Raw genomic sequence first — 20,366 nt, forward strand, 5'->3', positions numbered from 1 at the left:
CAGCTTGGGGCTGCCAGACTGAACTCTCACCTCTTCTGCACAGGGTGCAGCTGGCCAATGAAGTACTCTGGCCACACTGCTTGGGCTAAGAGGAAAAGAGGCTGTATCCTAGCCTCCTCTGATGGCAGGAAGTCAACAGGGCTGCTGTATGCTCTGGCTGAAAATGGCTGTGGGGAGGAGGCAGGGATATTGACGGTGGACTGTGTGCGCAGGAGAGTTTACTGAGTTCACTGCTATCCCTTCTCTGATGATAGGGAGCTAAGATTCATCAGCCATTGAAGAATTTGGAAAGCTGTTGTCTGGATGTGAGCTATGCAAAGAGATCCTAATTGATTAAGGAACAGCTTTTCACCTTTTTTTGTTCAGTGTCAATGCCAGAGCTCCTGGTCTGATCGCTGAGACACAGCTTGCTTGGTGCATGAACCACTCTAAGTCAATTATCCCTGTGGCTGGCTCTTGCAAGGACACCATCTGCATCTCATGTTGACCTCTTCCACTTGGGAAAAGGTGCTCATGGATCCAGGTTGTCAGCTTCCGGGGTTAACAAACGTTGTCCGAGGCCTCGTATCACTTCTGCAGCTGTATGTTTGTACACATAGTCTGTCTTCAGGCTCACTGGAGTGCTGGCCCTAGGACTGGCCAATTAAATAGTGACTCCCTAGCCACTCTTCCTGTGTTCTCAGGTTTGTGGCTGCAAGAATAGAGGGGGAGAAAGACTTACAGAGTATCAGCATGGCGATGTCTGCAATGGGCAGACTGTGATGTTCTCAGAAAAGATTTCCTTCCCTACATCAGGAGGTGCATACTGATGGTGATGATTTCTTCCTTCTCCATCTTTGGGTACACTTGAGTTTATTGCTGTACGTGTATTCTTTTTCAGTAGTTCTCAAATTGTTTTGGTGGTTTGGGGTTTTTTTGGTTTGTTTTTTTTTTGTACTTCTTGTTTTCTCAAAAATTGCCTTTACTTGAATAAAATGTGCTTGCATTTCTGCAGCAATGAGTAACTGACCACTGCAATAGACTTGGACCCTGATGTTGCCCTGGAGTTACAGACAGATCAGGCCACACAGAATAAATGCCTAAGTGAGAAGTGCCACTTTGTCATGGTGTGAGAGGCCATGCCTGGGTATTATTGTTGATGTTGGTGGCTTTTTCATGGAGGAAGCAGAGGATGATTCAGAGTTTCGACCTTTATGCAGGAAACATTTGTTTAAAAAAAAAAGTTTTCCTTCTTGGGTAATTTCTTTTGCATTTTGTTTCCATGGAGGTTTTCTCTACCATTCCCTTCTGGAGAAAAGGCAAAAGAAAAGTTCTCTTGCAGCAACCAGGGAAAATGGTTTAATGTCTTCCCACTTAAGTGGATATAAGATATAGTACCTCTCTGCCACAACAGGAACTGAACTTGAATCCAGGAAGACCTTGGGGAGACCTCATAGCACTTTCCACTATCTAAAGGAGGCCTACAGGAAAACTGGAGAGGAACTTTTGACAAGAGCCATGTGCTGGGACAAAGGACAATGACTAAAGTGAAGAAAATACCTGATATAAGTGGATTTAGAATAGGTATTTGGAAGAAATTCCTGTGAGGGTGGTGAGGCACAGGCACAGGTTGCCTAGAGAAGCTGTGGATGCTCCATCCCTGGACGTGCTCCAAGCCAGGCTGGATGGGTCTGCGAGCAATCCGGGGGGAGAAGGGCTGCCCTTTGAGGTCCTTTCGGCCGCCAGCTCTGCGGAGCTGCCGCTAGAGCGCACTGCCGGCCGCGCCGGGCGCTCGGAGCGGGGCGGGCGCCGCCGGCAGCTCGGGTCAGCCGGGCCGGGCCCTGCGCACGGAGCGGTGCCCAGCCCCAGAGGCACACGCGGGAACTGCCCCTTCAGCCCGCCGTCCGAGCCTGAGCTAGCGGCTGTGCCCGCGGGCATGTGGTTAATACTGCGCCCAAGCTCCATTTTAGCGCTTTCGTGAGCTCCCAGGGAGAGGTCCGTAGCGGAGAGAGCTGATAAAAGCGTCATTACAAGGGCTGCAAAGCACAGATCACGCTGTTTTCCACGCAAGCTATATCCTGGTTTCTTCATGTTTTTTGTGCCCTGTCAGTGAAAACCTCAGGATGTCTGAGGGAGACAGGCACAGCTCATGCTGTGCACGCCAAGTCCCTCTGGATACACTGAATTTCAGGCTTGGACAAGCGGCCATTCCCTCTGCCTTATGTGAGCCCACAGCAGGAATACTGGTTCCAGTGCAAGAAAGTCATTCTTTTACTGGAGCTCAGCTGAGGACATCAAGGCAGGGAGCAGGACACAGGAGATAGGCTGAAGGAATCAGGATTGTTCTCAGGGAGAGCAGGTGAGCATGGGGCCTAACTTGCAGTCTGAAAGAGGGTTACAGAGAAGATGGAGCTGAGATCTTCTCTGAAGGGTACTAAGACAGAGAAAGAGGCACGGAGCTAAAGCTGTGCTGAGAGAAAGCCTGGTGGGTCGTAAAGGAAAAACATTCTTTCCTTGAAAGTGGGGCAGCCCTGGAATGAGGACAAGAGGGGGATCATCTCATGTCTTGGAGAAGGTCAGCACTTGACTAGAGAAAGCCCAAAGCAGTCTGGTCAGACTTAGCCATGCTCTGAGTAGGGGCTGGATTCAGGATCTCCAGGTGTCTCTCCTCACTTAGCTTTTTGTACAGTGACATGATTTCCTGGCAGACCAGGAGAGTCAGGCCAGGTGATGGAGCACTGATGAGCCTGGCTGGACGCACAGCTCCGGTCTGTGGCGGCCCTGGCAGCATTATAAAAGTATTTATTTAAATAGTGAACACAGGATGGGAAGGAGCAGAGCTAACAAGCCCTGAGCAGGAAGTGGTGGCCAGAGAGGGAGTGGGTATTTGCTGTCTCCAGGATTTACTGCTTAAAGTCAATATTAGTGAATTAATTAGCAAATTTTTCTTATCATGTAAGACCAGGCACTTATGGGGTGGAATGGCTTTCACTGACTTGTGGTGGCTTCTGGGTCTAAGTTGCTTGCCAGCTTCTTTCTGCTGAGGCTTAGCTACGACTTCACTTCTCCTAAGGACAGGAAGATCTTTCTGGTTCAAAACATCACTCATGAGCAACAGCCTGCCACAGATCACCCCTGACTTTCAGCAAATGTGGGGGGCTCCATATATGAAGAGTAATTTGAGCAGTGGAAAGCCAGGATGCACGAACCAAACTTCCCTTATCCCACAAAGCTGGAAGCATATTTCCTGAAAGGATACTTGAAAGGTAATCAGCATGTACAGAGGAGAGTCTGGTTCTCCAGGATATGATGTTAGGTTTCCTCTCCTTAGCACTTGTGTCATGGCTCTCAGAGCTCAGGATGGCCTCCCGTGCTCTGCAGCAGGGGGGTCAGGACCTGCAGCCCTGAGAAAAGCTCACAGGAGTGTGTTCAGTGCAGCCCAGTTGACTTTAACCAATGTCCTGCTGAATCTCACTAGCGAGGAGCAGCTACAATGCTCATGTCCACCGTGTACCACAACACACCTTCATCTGTGTGCCACAAGGAGCAGGTCAGAGCATCCTGGAGGAGCCTCAGGCAGCCCTGCCAGTTTACAGCACAGCAAGGATCACTGTGTCAGGCACTTACCTGGCTCCCTGTGCTGGCCCCATAGCTCAGAGGCTATTTCCCTGCACCCATAATAATTCTCTTTGCTAGTAAGGAGGCTGCAGTCAGTTAAAGGTCTCTGCCCTCCTCCCTTCATGATTTCCCCTTCATGTCAGACCCAGACCATAGCTGTCATACAGTTTTCACTCAGAGCATGAAAATTTACTTTAGTGGACTCTCTGCCAAGGCCCTGGGTAAAGACATCTGTCTTGGACTCAGGAAGGAGGGAAGAGAGGGAGAAGGTGTCTTGTTGCACCTACAAAACAGCAGCCTCCCTGTCCCAGATACAGCTGTCCTTGCCAGCCTGTCCCCAGCTCCATTCAGGCAGCAGAGCCTACCTCAGGGGTACACATGGACCACCTCAAGTCCAGCCTCACGCCTGAACCCCGTCTGTATAAGCAAGAGCTCTGTTATCTGTCCTCTCAACAGAGAAAGAACTAATGCATGGCCAGTGAAAGTGTTGATTAGGAGGGCTTTATCTTTCTCTTGTTCAGTTTGTGATAAGATTTTTCTTGTTTGCATAGGCACACCTTTTTTACTGTCTGCCAAAGAAGACAAAGTAAGAGCAGCTCTAAGAGAGAGTATGCAGTACCTGGGATGACTCCAGGATTTCCTAGCCACTAAAGGCATCTCCACAGGGATGAACAGAGGTGCTTGCTCTGGTTCCTGCGCATTTCTGCTCTCAGGGAGCTCTCCCAGCCCTCCCAGTGCAAGGGTAACTGCTGCCCACGTGTGTTTCAAGAGTGAATGTTGTCCCATGTTCATGGACACCTCACTCTGCCAGGTCTTCACCACCTCCTACAGCTCCACTTCACAATGGAGAAGGTGGAATGTGGTTGTGCTGTGCCCTCCTTGATTGATGTAAGCTGTAAGATGAGTCTAAAACCCCCTAGAAGTGTCTTCTCCTCAAAATCTAAAGGGCTTCGGAAGCCAGGAAAATGTAAATGTCTGCAGATGTGGAGTGGGCAGCATGGCTGACTCCTGCTCCCTGTCAGCACTGCAGAGGGTTAGAGAGCAGGGAAGGGCACTGGAGGGCAGGGGAGGGCCACAGGGTTTCTGCCATGGCACGTGTGGGGCTCCAGCAGCTGGAAGGGTCTCCTGGCAGCAGCCACTGCCCAGCCTTTCTGCAGCACGGTGTGGGCACCACACTTGCAGGAGGGCCCCAGCACAAGTGTTGGGATGTTGCTCATCCACAACATGACCTCCAGCCTCTGGCTCCACTTCAGGCCAGTGCAGCCTCAGCTGCCTTCCCCCAGTGCCTTGGTTTAAGAGCAAACCTCACAGACAGAAGTTCCTTCCATGCTGCAGGGCTTCCACAAAGCCCTTTTGTTGTACCTTAGATATTTGGTGTTGTGGGTGAGGTTTGAGTAGTTCATGGCAGAAGCTGAGAGATATTGTTCAGCTGCCACTGGTATCAGTGGCTCAAGGGGAGAGCAAAACCTTGAGTTAGCGGATATGCCTATGGAGAACAAAACAGTGTCAGGATATCTGACAAGGGAAACCCATCCCTCCAGGAGCTGCCCTGGAGGGGGGAAAGGCGCTGGATTTGCTTTGGTGTGGTGCTGCTGAATACTTTCTGCTTTGACACCCACCAGGTGTTTTAGAGCTTCTGGCAGTGTAACTGTGGGGGTCAGAACTTCAGCACAGGGAGGCTGTGGAGGAGCTGGCAAGCACTTGCTCCTCATGTGATGTCCCTGGCACCAAAGCAGGGATGAGACGTCAAGGGTGTTCATCGTGTCACTGGAGACCCTTACACAAGCTGTGACACAGAGCCTCGAGGCTCTGGGACAGCAACAGCAAAGTGTCCAGAGCCATAAGAGAATGCCCCAAATCAAGGGTGCCTGCAGGGTCTGGCCAGCCTTGTGCTCTGGGAGACAGGCCCTTGGGAAGTCAGAAAATGGCAATATGACCTCCCCTCCTTCTCAAGAGGAGAAGGATCCCTTGTGTCAGGATATTACAGGAATGTAAGAGAGCCTCTTCCCTTGCTGTGCACAGGAACAAGGATCGCAAGACCCAAAACAAGGGCAGAGACACAGGGCACCCCATTACCCCTGGCTTCAGGAGAAATCCTGCATGAAACTGGGGAGACAGGGAGACAATGACTGTGCAGAGTGTCTCCTGTCTTTGTCCCAGATGGCATTTTCCTGACAAAAGTGTATAATTCAGCCAAGTTCCAGCCCAATGCACTCAGCTGTTTTCAACCTCTTTTGTTTGTCTTAGAAGGCAGAGTGAAGCTGCCCAGAAATTAAAACCAAAAAACATATCCAGCTGTAGGAAAGCAAGATGTTTATTGCAGATGAAAACAGGCTATGAGAAAAACTTTCAGACTAATAATGATAGCACAAAATGTGGTGGGGTTTGTGGGGTGCAGTAAAAAGCTCAAGCTGGGCTTCTCCAGCCAGCTAAAATCACAGTGAGTGTTAGCTTTGCAATGCCACTCACATTTATGCAAATAAGAAATTACTGTCAGAAACACAGGTGGATGCTGGACTGTATGACTGAAGTGTAGTGTGGCAGAGCACTGTGAGTCCTTCCATGGGCCCAAGCAAAACAGCCTGTTTGCAGAGAGAGCAGGAGGCTCATAAGCCACAGGCAACTCCCTAGGGGCTGCCTCTCTAGCCTGGAAGAAGCATAGAAAGCAGAGTGACAAGGAGAGTATGGGCTTTATGGTTCCCAAGAAAGCAGCTGCTCAAAATCACTGTGCCATACTTGTCAAGTTTGTGAGGTGAGAGTAAAAATAAAAAATATCCCCAAACAATCAGAAAGTTAATACAGAATATGCGGAATGTATTCGTTATCCTGGTGGTCATTTTCCAGAGTATTGAACTCTTTTAATAGATCTGCTTCTTCTGGTTTCGGCATATCCTCTTCACCTGTAAGGCATGTAAGAGACAGATCATTTCGTACTGGGGGGCTCCCCTGTTACCCCCCTGTCCCATGTTAAAGCCTCCCTGGCCAGTCTCCTGCAATTGCCCGGAGAAGGTGTTAGGTGGATTGCCTGCTTTCCAAGGGCACTCCCAGTTGTGGAGAGGAGTTGGAGAAGGTAAGGCACTGATGAGTTCAAAGCCAGAGGCAATAACCACAACCCTGATGGTTGCCCATTTCAAGACCTCAGGGCTGGAGGCTGGACACCCACCCCAGAGCCCAGGATGCAGAATAGCTGTTTTCCATGGCGTGATGGCACCACATGCCTTGCATCAACAGGCCTTTTCTTCCCCCCTGCAGAGACATTGCTGGAAATACCATAGTTGAGGGTCAGAGGATTGTCACCTCCTCTGAAGCAGAACCTTAGTTTTCCTGCTTTTGAAGCAACCTGCATGCTTGACCCAATGACTGCTAAAGAGAATGTACTCTACTCTTCCCATGACAGATCTGGGAGCAAATCCTGCTGCAGTAGCTGTAATTGGATTTTTCTGAGCCCAGACACCAGCCTGCCATTCTGACCAGCTTAGTGCACTGCATGCCTCAGTCCTGGCAGCTTTCAAAGGTGTAGTTGCCTGCAGGCTCCCACGCTTTGTCCCAGTGCCCACTTTGCTCTCCCACCATCCCAGTGTCATCCCTGAAACTGGACTGACTGTGGACAGAGCATGTCTTGACTTTGGCTCCCCCAATCAGCTCTGACCACAAAAAAACCTCATCTTCTCTCCACAGAGAAGAGATCTTCACAGAAATATATCCCTCTGTGCTAATACGGCTGTGGCAGAGCCACAGAAGTGTTCTTAGGACAAGGAGTTAGAAAGAACCAGGTGCACAACCCCATCCCAATGACTGACTAGCTTGTTATCACTCCCCTGGACTGGAAGAGAGCTGTCTGTCCCCGCAGTCCCACCATCCCCCCACCCATTCTCAGCTACCCCAGTTCTGTGGGGTAGGACCCATGACCTGGAAATGGGGCACGGTTGCTGTTGATAAGGCAGGCACCCTTGGCTGACAGTCCTCAGGTGGCAGCGCTGCACTGCCCCCAGGCCAGCACGGGGCCAGCAGCTCTGCGGCAACTCACCAGTAGGGTCCAAGCTCCTGTCTGCCAGCTCCCCTTCCACTGCCCCCGCCGGCAGCCCACCGACCATGTTCTGGATGGGCAGCATTGGTGGCTGCTGTTGAAAGCCTGCTTCAGGCAGCGCTGGCTCCGAGGGCTCTGGCTCCCAGGGCGCTGGCTCAGCCTTCTCCTCTGGGTCGGGCTGGGGGTCCCCTGCTGGCTCTGACTCCAGGACAGCCTTGACCACTGTCTGACGGCCCCGTCCTCTTTTGGCTCTTCTGGCTCTCCTTTGCTGTTCGTTCTTATAGTCTCTGCCAGGGGATTTCACAGGGATGAATAGAACAAAGGACTTTCCCTTCTGCATAAGGCAGTTTGCTGGGTCCCCTGTTGTGATTGTGACCCAGCTCATCCTGCAGAAGCTGCAATTCTTCAGCCCCCCTTCCCAAGCCCTGCACAGCAGCCTTCTGCAGCTGCATCAGTGGGCAGAAGCTTGGGCAACAAATTCTTCCTCAGCCTCACATTATGATTGAGGTTTGCTTGCTTCCCCTCAGCCATCTCTCCCCCCAGTGCCTGTGCAGACCTTGAGCAGCTACTGGCTGCAGGTCACCTTTCCTCACTGAGGACTGATGGCTCTGTCCTTGGGTGAAGATCCAGAGACTGGGCCATGTCTGGGCTCAGATTAAGTGCACCACAAAAGCACTATGACAGAAAAAAGCAAGATTTACCTCATAACCCACTGAGCTGAATCTTTCTCCAGGGCTTCTGCTTTTCTTTTCCTGAGCAACTCCCGGTCTCTCAAGCGACGGGTTATGATGACGTCTACGAGGATAAAGTGAGTGCCAACGTGACATTCTGATCCCTCCCTGCCTGGCACTAGAGCACTGATGCAAGAGGCCATGACTTTTTTTTTGTCCCAAAGGCATCTTAATATGAAACTCCTTGAGCACTGTACTTCCAGCACAGCCTCAGTGGGGAGGATTTGATGACACCACACCCATAACTCCCAGGCTCCTAGCCTGACAATTACTGTAGATTTCCAGGTACAATTCCTTGGGGTGACCCATGTCCAACCTATTCCCATACTGAACGGACCTGGGGCGTGGTGCCTTTGATCAGGCATCAGTACAGACTGCAAGATAATTCTTCATGTTTTCTCCATTGTTACACTTTTTCCCAGACAGCTGGAACTGGCCACCACAGAAATTAAGATGTTTATCTAAGAACCTAGAAGAAAGCCTTGACCCACAGAACAGACAATCCTTCAAAACAGGAGCAGCTCTGTGGGGGCAAGGATGAGCCAGAGGGCACAGCCTTACCCACATGGATGCTCACATGCATTGGGCTGAGACCTCGTGGGGAGATGGTGATGCAACCAGAGACCGACAGGGCTAGTACACCCTGCTGGGGTTGAGAAAACTGGTCCCAAACACCACACAAACAGCCCCAAGCTGGTCTGCAGCTGTGAGGAAGACCATGGCAGGGCCTAAGAAAGACTAACTGATTTGAGAAAGCTCCAATGCTGGCTTTATTATTTGGGCTGGATGTGCAGGTTGCATATAGCCAGTAGCAAAGAGGAGCACTCCCCAGATCCCAGATCACCACACCTTCCTTGACCAAGGTAAGCAGTGTCCATTTCACTGGTTGCACAGGGCTCCAAATGGCTTCCTGAGGCAAAGACCAGCCTAAAAAATGGTCTGAACTTCACTTCTCCATGTCTTTTTGTCCTAAAAGACAGCAATCCCTGATGATTTCTAGTGTAGACTCTAAGCTGTGGTAGTAAAAACTTGTCTCCAATCAAGCAGCATGCTACCCAATTCCAGGAGACACAGGGAGCAACAGTACTGCCCTGAGGCCTTGAGGGAGAGGGAATTCTTCCCAAAGGTACACTGAAGAGATCACAAAAGAAATTATTATCATAGTTTCAACAAAACCCACACAAGTGGAAAAGCAAGACTATGACCTGCTCCTTCCAGATGTAATCGGATCCAGCTCCTTTAACAAAAAGCCTTGGCTCACACTAAAGTAGTGAAATCAGTGAAAAATTGTCATTTTGTCATTCTCTTGATCAGATGGTAAAATTGTCAAGGAGAGAAAGACTTCTGAGGCTGAGCTGGGATTACAGGTCTTTTATTAAATTCCAGGTATTTATTAAATGCCAGTAAAACTGGCATTGCATTGTCCTGTCCTGTAGTCCAGGACAGGACAATGCAAAACTGACAGCAGGAGCCAGTCTCTGCCCAAAGTAGGTTTTTACACAAGACACATCTGATAATTAATAATAATCTTACAGAAATTTATCTTGGAGAGTATTTATGTTGGTCTATGCTTCAATGTCCTCACCAAAGCAGAGTCAGCTTTAAAATTACATCTGACTGCCCAGAACACTGTCCAGGGAAGCTGAGAATAACTCCAAGACAAGTGGGAGGTTGTTCCCTGATACGAAGCAGTAACAGAGACAGTAGGGCTCAGCCAGCAGGAGATGACTCTGCCATCCACTTAGAAAAAGGCAGTAAACTCCCTGGGAAGATGAGGTTACAAGTTGCAGTAGCAAGATCTGCACAGGGCCTTGGTTCAGCTACTGAAGTACATAATCCCTTGCACATCCCATCTGCAGCCACGGTAATTTTATTTTCCTTTCAAAATGTCTTGTGAGCTGTAAAAGCAATTTTAGCTGCTTGCAGTCCGTCTCCTTCGCAGTCCATTCTAAGAAAACATCCCTAATTCACTTCTAACTGGTCCAAGAAAGCACTCCCACAACAGCTCCAAAGCTGTCACCTGCCAGCACTAAGCAGGGGAGACCACAGTAAAACATATGCATCCTGATGAAAAAATATTTACTAGAGGGCACAAAGAAACAGAAATTAAATTAGAAGAGAAAAGAAAATCAAGCTATATAAACAATGAGGCAGTACTGCCAGTCTGCAAAGAGACAATATACTGATGCTCTCTGAAGCACTTTAGTTGAAAAGCCTTTATATGTGCTTTGGGATCTGGAACATAACATGTAAAAAGACATGCATTTGCAGTTAAATGTGCATCCTCTACCCCCAAGCATAGACTAATAATTATTAGTTCCTTTCTGAGAAACACTTGGTAACAAAAATCATGCTCTCCTCTCTCCAAAAACTCAAGTTAGGAATGTTGTCATCATTACCTGGCACAGCATACTCCTCACAGGTTGCAGAGGGTGGCAGGGAAGAGTCCGAAGAAGCATGGTCTTTGCCTAAACTCTCCATTGCTCTTTGCAGTTTTAATTAGAAAGCAGCTTAGTTCCCTGGAAACAGCATCTGGAGATACTGGTGCAGCATAATGAGAGCTTGAAAAAAATGCAGACTGCCCGCCCCAAACCTCTTATCTGGCCAGGCCACTAGGAGGGTAATAATATTCTCCTTATCAGAGTGGAAAGGTGTGTGAGCCTCTGTCCAGGATCTACTGTGTGGATTGCAAAATATGTTAGTGCTTTTATACTGCAAATTGTTCCACTTCAGATAGGAAGTTTGCTGCTGCTGAACTGTGACTCAAAAGCTCTCCTTTGTAGTGGACATGGAAGGGCAGGATGTGGCACTGCCTCAGTGCTGCTTTCCTGAGTGAGGTGCAGGGATGTGTCGTTAGTCCTTAAGGACCCCTTGAGAAATGGGATACATGCTGTCTGAAGGTGTTTGCATAGGATGCTTGCAGTGCTGGTAGGGAGGCACATCCTCCAGCTCCCCTCACAGCAGGACTGGCAGCTTCACAAGGACAGGATGGCTGAGTTGCCATATTCTTTGGAAACCCCTAAGGATGGAGACTGTCACAGTCATGTTACCTGCCCAAGAGCAGCACCAGCTTCCTGGGATCCAGACAGAATAATAAAACCATGCCAGCCTGGCTGTGCATGTTGAGGACTTCCTAATGATTGTTTGGTCCAGATCCTGGTGGATCAGGACTATGAACAAAGCACTTCACTGATGAAGCAAGAGTGGCAATGGGCAGTCCCAGTAAAACCAGTGGGAAGACCCAGCTGTTCCCTTGCCCCAACAGGATGATTTCCTTCCGTGGCTGCTCCTAGCTGCTGGTAGCCCCTTGCAGCCCCAGCCCTGCCTGGCCTGCAGGCTCCTGCAAGGTCATCTGCAGGGCCAGCATCCCTGCAAAGGGGAGGCTGCTGCCTGCTACAATGGCTTCAATGCTGAGAACCTGTTCGTTGCTCTGTGGGAATGGCCTGGCCCCTAGATCAGTGCATGTGAGATGAGGGGGTTATCTTGGCCTCTCCTGAAAGCTGCCTTCATAGTTTCTTATGCCAGAATAGCACAGAAAAGCTCAAGCTTATATTGTGTGTAACAACTCTGATGGAGCAGAGGTACCTCTTTAGCCAGTTTCTAGTGCACTCAGCTGCTATCAGCACTTTTTTCCATGAGACATTCAACCACTTACACACCGATTAGGTGCTAGTGCCCCTAACGCCTTCCCTCCCTGCCCACCATGAATTCAGAAGTGGTTCAAAGGTTGGTAAAGGACTCGATAGCCTGTTTACCCCCAGGTCCTCTGCAACCCAGCTACCTTTCAAGGCAGGGATGATCCTACCTCCTCAAGCAGCCTGAGGACTTGCCCTGAGTAAAGCAGCTCCTCAGGGATGAGCAGATCTGGCTGCCTCCAATTTTTGCCAGCCTTTTTTATTTTTAGTGTACATCCCGTACTCTCAGCAGGATCTCTCTCTAGGTCCCTGGAAGCTCCAGAGCTTGAAACTTCATGCATATAGATTTCTGAAGATCTAACCTTGGAGGTCCGTGGCCATCTCTGCTGCCATTCTTATCCCCTGAGTTACCACTTTACTCTAGGGCTCGTGCCCTGTGTCCACTGCAGATTACACGGTACCTCCAGAGAGGTGGGGTAGGTCTAACAGCCCCAAAAGGAGCAACAGGGTGGTGGCAGCAGAGGAGATATGGGAAGGCTCTGATATGGGAGGGTGGGCCAGGAGCATGGATGGCATAAAGAGATGTGAGGCTACCAAGTCATTCACGGAGTAGTTTCTTGTAGCTCAGTCACAAATGAAGACAAGGTGTGCCAAGCTGGTGAGGGTGTCCCATGTTCCAGCACTGCCTGAAGATGCAAAGCACAAGAGACACCCCGGTCATGCAGACATCTGGGAACTGTACCCTGGCAGGATACTTCACTGTGCAAAGGCATGGCTTTTGGAGGGGCAAACATATCAGGCCTTGAGCACTGTTTCTGTTTTGTGTCCCTCATTACAAAAAAGACATTATTACAGAACCACACAATGTGCTAAGCTGGAAAGGATACAGCAGGATCATTGAGTACAACTCTTGTTCCTGCTCAGAACACCACAAAATCACACCATGTGCCTGAGAGCATTGTCCAAATGCTTCTTGAACTCTGACACACTTGGTGCTGTGACCACTTCCTTGGGGAGCCCGTTTCAGTGCCCACCCACCCTCAGGGTGAAGAACCTTTTCCTGATATCCAGCCTAAACCTTCCATGACTCAGCTTCAGGCAATTCCATCAGATTCTGGCCACAAGAGTGAAGAGGTCAGTGCCTGCTGCTCCTCTTCCCCTCACGCGGAAGGTGTAACTGCAGTGAGGTCTCCCCTCAGTCTCCTCCAGGCTGAACGGACCAAGTGACCTCAGCCACTCATCACATGGCTTCACTTCAAGGCCTTTCACCATCTTTGTTGCCCTCCTTTGAAACTTTCTAAGAGCTCAATGTCTTTCTTATACCCAAAAGTGTGCCCTGAACAGCCCCCAGCACTGGAGGTGAGGCTGCCCCAGAGCAGAGCAGAGCAGAACAGAGCAGGACAATCCCCTCCCTTGCCTGGCTGTGATGCTGTGCCTGATGCACCCAGCACACGGGTGGCCCTTCTGCCTGCCAGGGCACTGCTGATTTGCATTCAACTTGCCACTGACCCGGTCCTTTTTCGCAGAGATGCTCTCTAGCCTCTCATTCCCCAGTCTATACGCACCAGGGCTGCCCCATCCCAGGTGGAGAAACTGAAGTGCTTGGAGCATGTTCAAAGAAGAGCAAAGAAGCTGGCAAAGAGTCTAGAAAACAAGTCCTCTGAGGAGTGACTGAGGGAGTGAGGGTGTTGAGCTTGAAGAAAAGGAACCTGAGGGGACACTTTATTGTTCTCTACAGCTTCCTGACAGGAGATTGTAGATTGTTGGAGTCCATTTCTTCTCCCACGTAACAAGCAATAGGATGAGAGGAAAGTACCTCAAATTGCTCTGGGGTAGGTTTAGGTTGGATGTCAGGCTGCCCAGGGCAGTGGTGGAGTCACTGTTCCTGGAGGTATTTGAAAGATGTGTAGGTATGGTGCTTAGGGACATGGTTTCCTGCAGGACATGGCAGTTAATGGTCGAATTCCACGGTCTTGAATGATTCTATGACTCTATATTCTGGGCTGCCTGCAGGTGGTGTAAAGCATGGAAGGAAGGGTGGAAATCCCTGTGTGTTTCAGTGCTCCACAGGAGCTGGGCGCATGCTCAGGCTGTGGCTAACTCAGCTTCTCACACCAACCATCTACGTGGTCACCCCAAAGCCTGGTGAGGGCTGATAAGTGGCTCTTGACTCAGCAAAACTTTGCCATAAGGCACTGCAGAGCCAGTCCTGTGACTGTTCGTCCATTTTGTCTCTCCATTTTTTGAAGGGAGCATTTGTGAAAGAAAGAGTCACTGTGCCCCAAGGTTCTTCAGAGGTGTTTAATGGAATAGATGGACTTCAAAATATTACAGAGCTGGCACTTGCATCTCTCAGGAGGGAAATCTCTAGAAGACACTTGTCCCTCGAGTGTAAATTACTTTAAATGCCAAGAGAGCAATTTCCGTATCTCACAGAAAACTTTGGTAATGGTTAGAAATGAGGAAATTACAGGCTCCATCACTTCCTTTCAAGTTGTTTGTGCTCTGAAGTAGAGGGGCTGAGATGTGCCCAAAGCTGCACTCCCTTTGCTGCAGAGACATTTGTGCAAGTGTGTTGCATTTTATGGCCAGTCTTGGCTACAGGAACTGCTGCAGTAGACACTTCACAGTGTGCCAAGTGCTGCTTCCCTCCCCTTTCTCTCCACATTTCAGTTCAGCTAGCCCTGGGCCATTTTCACTGATGTGTCCAGCCTCCTCAGTTCCTGAGGCCCTCCCTGGAAGACATCAGCTGAGTGTTCAGCAATCTGAGCATCTCCAGTGTCACAGACTCCTCAAATGCCATTGGAGCTGCTCAGTAGGGGAACATCACCAACCTTGGGTACATCTCACCATGCCACCACACAGCTTTCAGCACACAAATGTCCTGGGAAAGTTTTGTCCAAGGGACTCCTAGGGCTGGAACCTGCCATTGGCTGGACTGCTTTCACTGTAGACACACACCAGGCTTTGGATCTATGTGTAAGTCAAAGGTCTTTGTGAGCCTCAAAGATATCTGTTCCCCCTATCTGGCAAGGCTACTGCAAAGGACTGTCCAGAGATCTACACAGCCCTCCCTGCAGTCACGGATGCAGCCCTGATCAACATGGGCAGCTGGGGGAGCTGTGCTGCTGCCACTCTTACAGGGTGTCAGGGCACTTCTTCCAGTTTTGTCTCACAGGACAATGACAGAGAAGCAACTTGCAGGCTTGTCCTTCACTCCCTGACTTGAGGAAACTTGCCTGTTTGCAACACACAGCTCTGGGAGCACTGTGTGCTACTCATTGCTCTGTGTGACAAACTATGGTATCTGTGAAAGAAGAGAATCCCTTTCTTTCCCTGCCTTGACTGAAACATGAGAAGATGAGAAACAGACAGATAAATTGAATGGGAAAAGCATATACAAAAGTGCAAATTCATTTGCATACTCTCTGGCACAGCTCAGGGCGTTGCTGGCATCTTGCTGCCCACCAGCTGCCTCCTGAGTCTCACCTGACCTTGGCAGGCAAAGATCTGTTGGGCTTTAGAGTCAGGCTCTCTGCACCAGGCTGGTTTTGCACAGGCCCTGAGGTCTGTGGCAGTGTTCAATCACTGCCTTCACCTTTCCCTTGGTCTGCCACTTGCTTTTGAGCCATGTGAAATAAACAGCCAAATCCACAAGCCCCTGGGGAGGACAAGTACCTCTGAACTTGCTGTGTGTAGAGTCAACACTGACCCCATCCTGTGGCTGCCCATGTTCTGACCTTGCAGGTCTGGCCTATTAGTCTGTACTTTAGTTCTGCAATTTCTGAATAAACACTCCACTTTGTGCTGGAGGCATGTGGTTTCCCTCTTCAGAAGAGCTTCTGGATGGTCTATGTTGTTTTTTCCTAGGCTCTGCACATAAATAGTCGTGGCTCTCAGGGCATGCACAGCACACACACTCTTGGGCCGCAGCCACTCTGCGGGTGCAGCTCAAGCCATGGCACGGAGCTGAGACCCTGGTGAACACTTACCCACCCCAGGGGAGAATGAGCCCCAGTTATGCTAAGCTGGGCACAACCTTCCCTCAGCCCTGGCAGAAAACTGGCATAGAGCTGCCCAAATAAATCCTGCCTGTGGCTGAGTTGGCAGCAGCAGGAGCAGAAAACCTCAGGACAGAAGTGAGCAATAGATTTGTGCTGCTCACTGTGGATGTGTTTTGGCCATACCAAAGCCTTTCCCTAGGGTGCAGAGGGGACAGACAGCAAGATCTGCAGAGAAGAATTGGCAACACAGAGGGGAGTACACAGCCAGACCACCTCTTCCATGTTATTTGGGGACTGGAAGGGGACAAACAGCCTTGCAGAGCCTTGGGACAAATGAACAGGTAATAGCAGCAGCCATGGACAGGTATCCCCTCCTCTGCAGAAATAGAAAGGATTCAGGAAAGGAAAACAGGGAAAATCAAAGCTCTGGACAACCCTGAACAATTAGTGAGGCTAGGACTTTTTAGCCTGGGAGAGAACTTTCTAAGGAGAATAAAGATTTTGATGACAGCAGCTGCCTCTGGGACAGAAAATAGTGGATACCATCCATCTGACTGAGCATAGCTGGTTTATGCTCCTCAATACTATTTCCAGCTGCAGCATTAAATCTGTCAGCAATGGCTTTGTTGTGCATTGTGGTGCTTTGGGTGTCCCACCTGGTGGCTCCAGCAAGGTGCAGAACTGGGTGAGAGGGTGAATTCCAGCTGACCAAGCACAATAGTCATAGTAGACACTGGCACATCTCCCAGACTCTGAGGATGGCCACTGACTTTGGGGAGCTCACTTTACCACAGGGTAGACCTCAGACTCCTATTAGATGCCTGCAAATGAGAACTGTATGGGATACTAGTATAGCAACAAGTCAGAGCAACAAGACCTCCTGTGGGTGAGTGCTGACCTGTCCTTGGAAGGTTTCAACTCACTCTGAAGCACTCTTCAAAGCTGGTCAAAAATCTCAGCTGGTAATTCTGTACAAATACAACATCTTGTGCGGGACTGAAATGACCTCAGGAGGCAAGCCCTGCATCAGCCCTCTGATCTCTGCCACTGTGAGCAAAGGGGGCCCTTGCCTGCCCAAGTTGTATGGCCTTGTTGCAGGTGTTGTGCATGCCCATGTGCTAGAAGAGGGAGATGAAAGAGCAGAGGAGGCCCCAAGGCCTGCTGATTCACACTGACACTATTACCTTGGTGGGACTGAGCCCTGCCACAATCTCAAAGATGATAGCTCTGACACCAGGAGCCACCTGCAACTGAAAATTCTTCACTCTCAAGTGCTGGAGCAGACATCTGGGATCCCTGGTGTTCACCATCTCTGCTCAGTCTCTTTCCATGCTCCCATGATTATCTGAGCAGAATGCTCTATGAAAGGCCTTAGATAAAAAGCAGAATAACATCTAATATGAGAAGTGCAGATGTTACTATTTTCAATTTACATCAGCTCTGGAACCAGTGAAACATTTTACTAGGGAGCCATGGAGTCATCTTCTCCCATGCCAGAGAAACTTTATTTTCCCTTCACTAAATTGACTCCTACAGAGAAAACACTGTGCTTGTTCAGCATCTTCTTCATCAGGACAGGTGCATTTCTTGCTACTCCCCCATGGCCTTTCTTGCAGAAGTGTGGGTGAGATAATACTCTGTGCAGAGCATCCCAGTTTGTTATGTGGATTTGAAATTATTGTTTTGACTGTGCACTTTTGGTAGCCCTTGGTGGGAACTGGCTTATGCTGTTTTCCTCCAGCCATGCATAAAAAAGTGCTGTTGAAATAAGATTGTGCATGTCATTTTATTATTTGCCATAGCTAGCTTAAGTGTGCAATTCGCACAGAGCCCACAGGATCAATTAATCACCTGTTTTTAGGCTCAGAAAAGTTATCAGAAAGCTCAGGCATCTTGACACTGCCCATCTTTCAAAATCTGGATGTCTTGCCTGGTTTTCCTAGAGTAATATAGGAAAAAAGAGTAAGAGATCAAAATAAAACACCATTCCATGAGTCATACTTTGGCTGCATTCCATCAAATGGAATGGAGCTGACTATTACAAAATTGACCTACTCATTTTCCTGTCTAAAGAGCTGAGGTGACTGCAACATCCTGGCTCATGGATGTGCCCTCCCAGAGCCCGTGGTACTGGTGCTTCATCTGCAGCTTGACCTGCTCACAGCAGGACTGTCCCTAGCACGAGGCTGTGGTGGCCGTGGCTCTATCTGAGCACCAACCACCATCCCCAAGAATGGAGACCCCCCCCCCTCACACCCCTGTAGTGCACCACCAATTGGACCTGGTGCCTGTGTCAAATTTTCACCCTCTTGGGGCTGCTGTTTGCGGCTGTTGTCTCCTGTTGTACTGCCTGCACCAAGACAACTGAGGCTCCATCCCATCTGCGACTGTAGGCTGCTTCTGGATCCCCCCAGCCATCCCCTTCCTCCGCCTGGCTGGGTACAGCTCCTCTGCTCTTCCTTGCAGCTTCGCTTGACGAGCTGGCCATCCCTCCCCTCCTGCAGCCCAGCACACGGTTTGTTATTCGCCATGCAAGTGCAGCCTGCCATAGCTTTTCCCAGGCTCTGGGGAGCCTGAATGGCTGTACTTCACAAGCACCTAGTTTCAGGCAGCCAAAATTAGACCCAGGAGGTCCCTGCCAAGGGCATGAGCTTACATTTTTTCCACGCAAAGCTGGCATTCATTGGCATAGGTATTGCCATCGGTCCCACAGATGGGCAAGTACAGGAGGGGGCAGGCCTGCAAGTGACCCAGGTCTTCACACACTGGCTAGAAAGGAGAAACCACAGCACACATTTCAGTGCCAGCAGCGCCCATTTCTTCCCCCCAGAGCACTCAGGCAGGACCAAGTGCCACTGGCAAACTGGTTCCCTCTGTCAGAGTAGTGCATGCCCGCAGAGGAGCAGCAGCTGCTGAATCCCTCAGTGGGACTCGTGGCCTGGGCTTTGGTGTGGGTTTGGTGCTGGAACACCAGCTGCCATGAAGCTGGGGATGATCTCTGGGAACGGTGTTTCTCCCAGGCACATCAAGCATGCCCAGCTCAAGCCATGAACAAAGAAAACCAGAAGCCTCTTACCCTTCTCAGGCCAGCCCCTTCATTCAGCTCTGCCCCTGAAAGAGAGCAGAGACCCATGAGTGTGGCATTACCCATGCCTGATGGCAGAAGCACTAGAGATTGACAGAGGATCACATCCCAACCAAAGGGAAGGTAGTGTTGTGCAGAGCCCATTCAGGACTGAATCAGCCCTGTGGGTTTCATGAGGGGGAATCACTTTGCTGCTGCATGCCACTCCCACCCCCCCTGACAGCAGCACAGTACACTGCCTCCATCCACAGCTGAGCTGGCTGGGACAAAGCTGTGAATGGCTGTTCCCACCCCCTAAACCCTCTCCCAACAGCCCTCTCTCCCAGTTTCTGGGTCAGAAGCTCCAAGGAGCATCCAAGACAGCTCAGGAAATGGGAAAGCATGCAATGCAGCATGTGGCATGGGGTATCCTCAGAGGGATGAGGCTTGGTGATATTGCGCAGCTGGACAACTGCCGCCTCTAGGGAGAGCAGCATTTGGTGGGTTCCTCTTTGGTGGACAAACAGAGCAGTAGCAACAGTTCACAGCCCACCTGTGCAGTGCACAAGTGTCCTGGGAGCATGAAGGCTCACAGACAGGCAGCTCCAGCACCAGCACTACCTGCACGTAGGTAGCAATGGCTTCCCAGTGCCTATAAACAGGTTCTTCCCTCGTAAATATGCTGAGCACATACTGTTCTTGCAGAGCCTTGCCAGTTTGCATGGAGGCAGGAACTGCAGCAGCTGTGGACTCTCCCATATCGCTCCCAAGTGCAATACATTTGATGAACCAGCCTGTAACCCTTGACACAAACTGCTAAAAAGGAAGGCACGGCGTATTTGCTCCAATCCCTCTTCCTCACCATGCTGCCACTGTTTGTTTGCCCTAACCTCACCTCCTCTCCAAACCAGAATTTCTGGGTCTTTCTGCCCTATCATGCATTCCCCTCCATCCCATTATCCATCTGTCATTCCCACCCCACGGCCCATGAGCCAGCCTCCAGCAGCAGAGCAGATTTACCTCCGACAGCGACCAGAGTTGCCATTGCTGCCACCAGCAGCAGCAGCTCTCTCCCAGACATGGTCAGTTTGGGCAGGACCTGCTCACACACCTCACTCTGCTTGTGGCTGCCTTTATAGAGGAGGGCACAGCCTTATCTCAGCAACACTGGGAAAAGCACTGTTTTGTTCCTGCTGGGAGCAGCTGGACTGTACACCCTAAGGGATCACTTAGGCACTCTTGCACATAAGATAAGCTTTCCCCTGAAGCTTTCTACTTGTCAGCTTCAGGTGGCAGGATCGGAGGCTG

At 50.1% G+C, this 20,366-nt stretch overlaps 2 protein-coding genes across 2 annotated transcripts; both read right to left on the minus strand.

The window, feature by feature from the left end:
• Positions 1 to 5,887: 5,887 nt before the first annotated feature.
• Positions 5,888 to 10,931, minus strand: HEMGN (hemogen). The gene is made up of 4 exons (XM_005492698.4): positions 10,755 to 10,931; positions 8,326 to 8,419; positions 7,625 to 7,911; positions 5,888 to 6,497 (listed from the first exon to the last, which is right to left on the minus strand). Exons 1-4 carry the CDS (start codon positions 10,834 to 10,836, stop codon positions 6,391 to 6,393), a joined length of 570 nt encoding a protein of 189 aa, XP_005492755.1. The 5' UTR covers positions 10,837 to 10,931; the 3' UTR covers positions 5,888 to 6,390.
• A 6,849-nt stretch (positions 10,932 to 17,780) lies between these two features.
• SPINK4 (serine peptidase inhibitor Kazal type 4) lies at positions 17,781 to 20,139 on the minus strand. Its single transcript, XM_026796804.2, has 4 exons — positions 20,079 to 20,139; positions 19,071 to 19,105; positions 18,651 to 18,763; positions 17,781 to 17,933 (listed from the first exon to the last, which is right to left on the minus strand). The coding sequence occupies exons 1-4, from the start codon at positions 20,137 to 20,139 to the stop codon at positions 17,879 to 17,881; spliced, it is 264 nt and encodes an 87-aa protein (XP_026652605.1). The 3' UTR covers positions 17,781 to 17,878.
• Positions 20,140 to 20,366: the final 227 nt, after the last annotated feature.

The sequence above is a fragment of the Zonotrichia albicollis genome, chromosome Z, assembly GCF_047830755.1.
Source record: "Zonotrichia albicollis isolate bZonAlb1 chromosome Z, bZonAlb1.hap1, whole genome shotgun sequence".
Taxonomy (NCBI): Eukaryota; Metazoa; Chordata; class Aves; order Passeriformes; family Passerellidae; genus Zonotrichia; species Zonotrichia albicollis.

What these genes read in the sequence shown, in the direction of transcription:
- HEMGN (XM_005492698.4), bottom strand. Translation starts at nt 10,836, where the DNA reads ATGGAGAGTTTAGGCAAAGACCATGCTTCTTCGGACTCTTCCCTGCCA. An exon ending in TGAGGAGTATGCTGTGCCAG is followed by an intron (nt 8,420 to 10,754) that starts GTAATGATGACA and finishes TTATCCTCGTAG; the next exon opens with ACGTCATCATAACCCGTCGC. An exon ending in TCAGCTCAGTGGGTTATGAG is followed by an intron (nt 7,912 to 8,325) that starts GTAAATCTTGCT and finishes ATCCCCTGGCAG; the next exon opens with AGACTATAAGAACGAACAGC.
- SPINK4 (XM_026796804.2), bottom strand. Translation starts at nt 20,139, where the DNA reads ATGTCTGGGAGAGAGCTGCTGCTGCTGGTGGCAGCAATGGCAACTCTG. An exon ending in AAGGGGCTGGCCTGAGAAGG is followed by an intron (nt 18,764 to 19,070) that starts GTAAGAGGCTTC and finishes TCTCCTTTCTAG; the next exon opens with CCAGTGTGTGAAGACCTGGG. An exon ending in CAGCTTTGCGTGGAAAAAAT is followed by an intron (nt 17,934 to 18,650) that starts GTAAGCTCATGC and finishes ATATTACTCTAG; the next exon opens with GAAAACCAGGCAAGACATCC.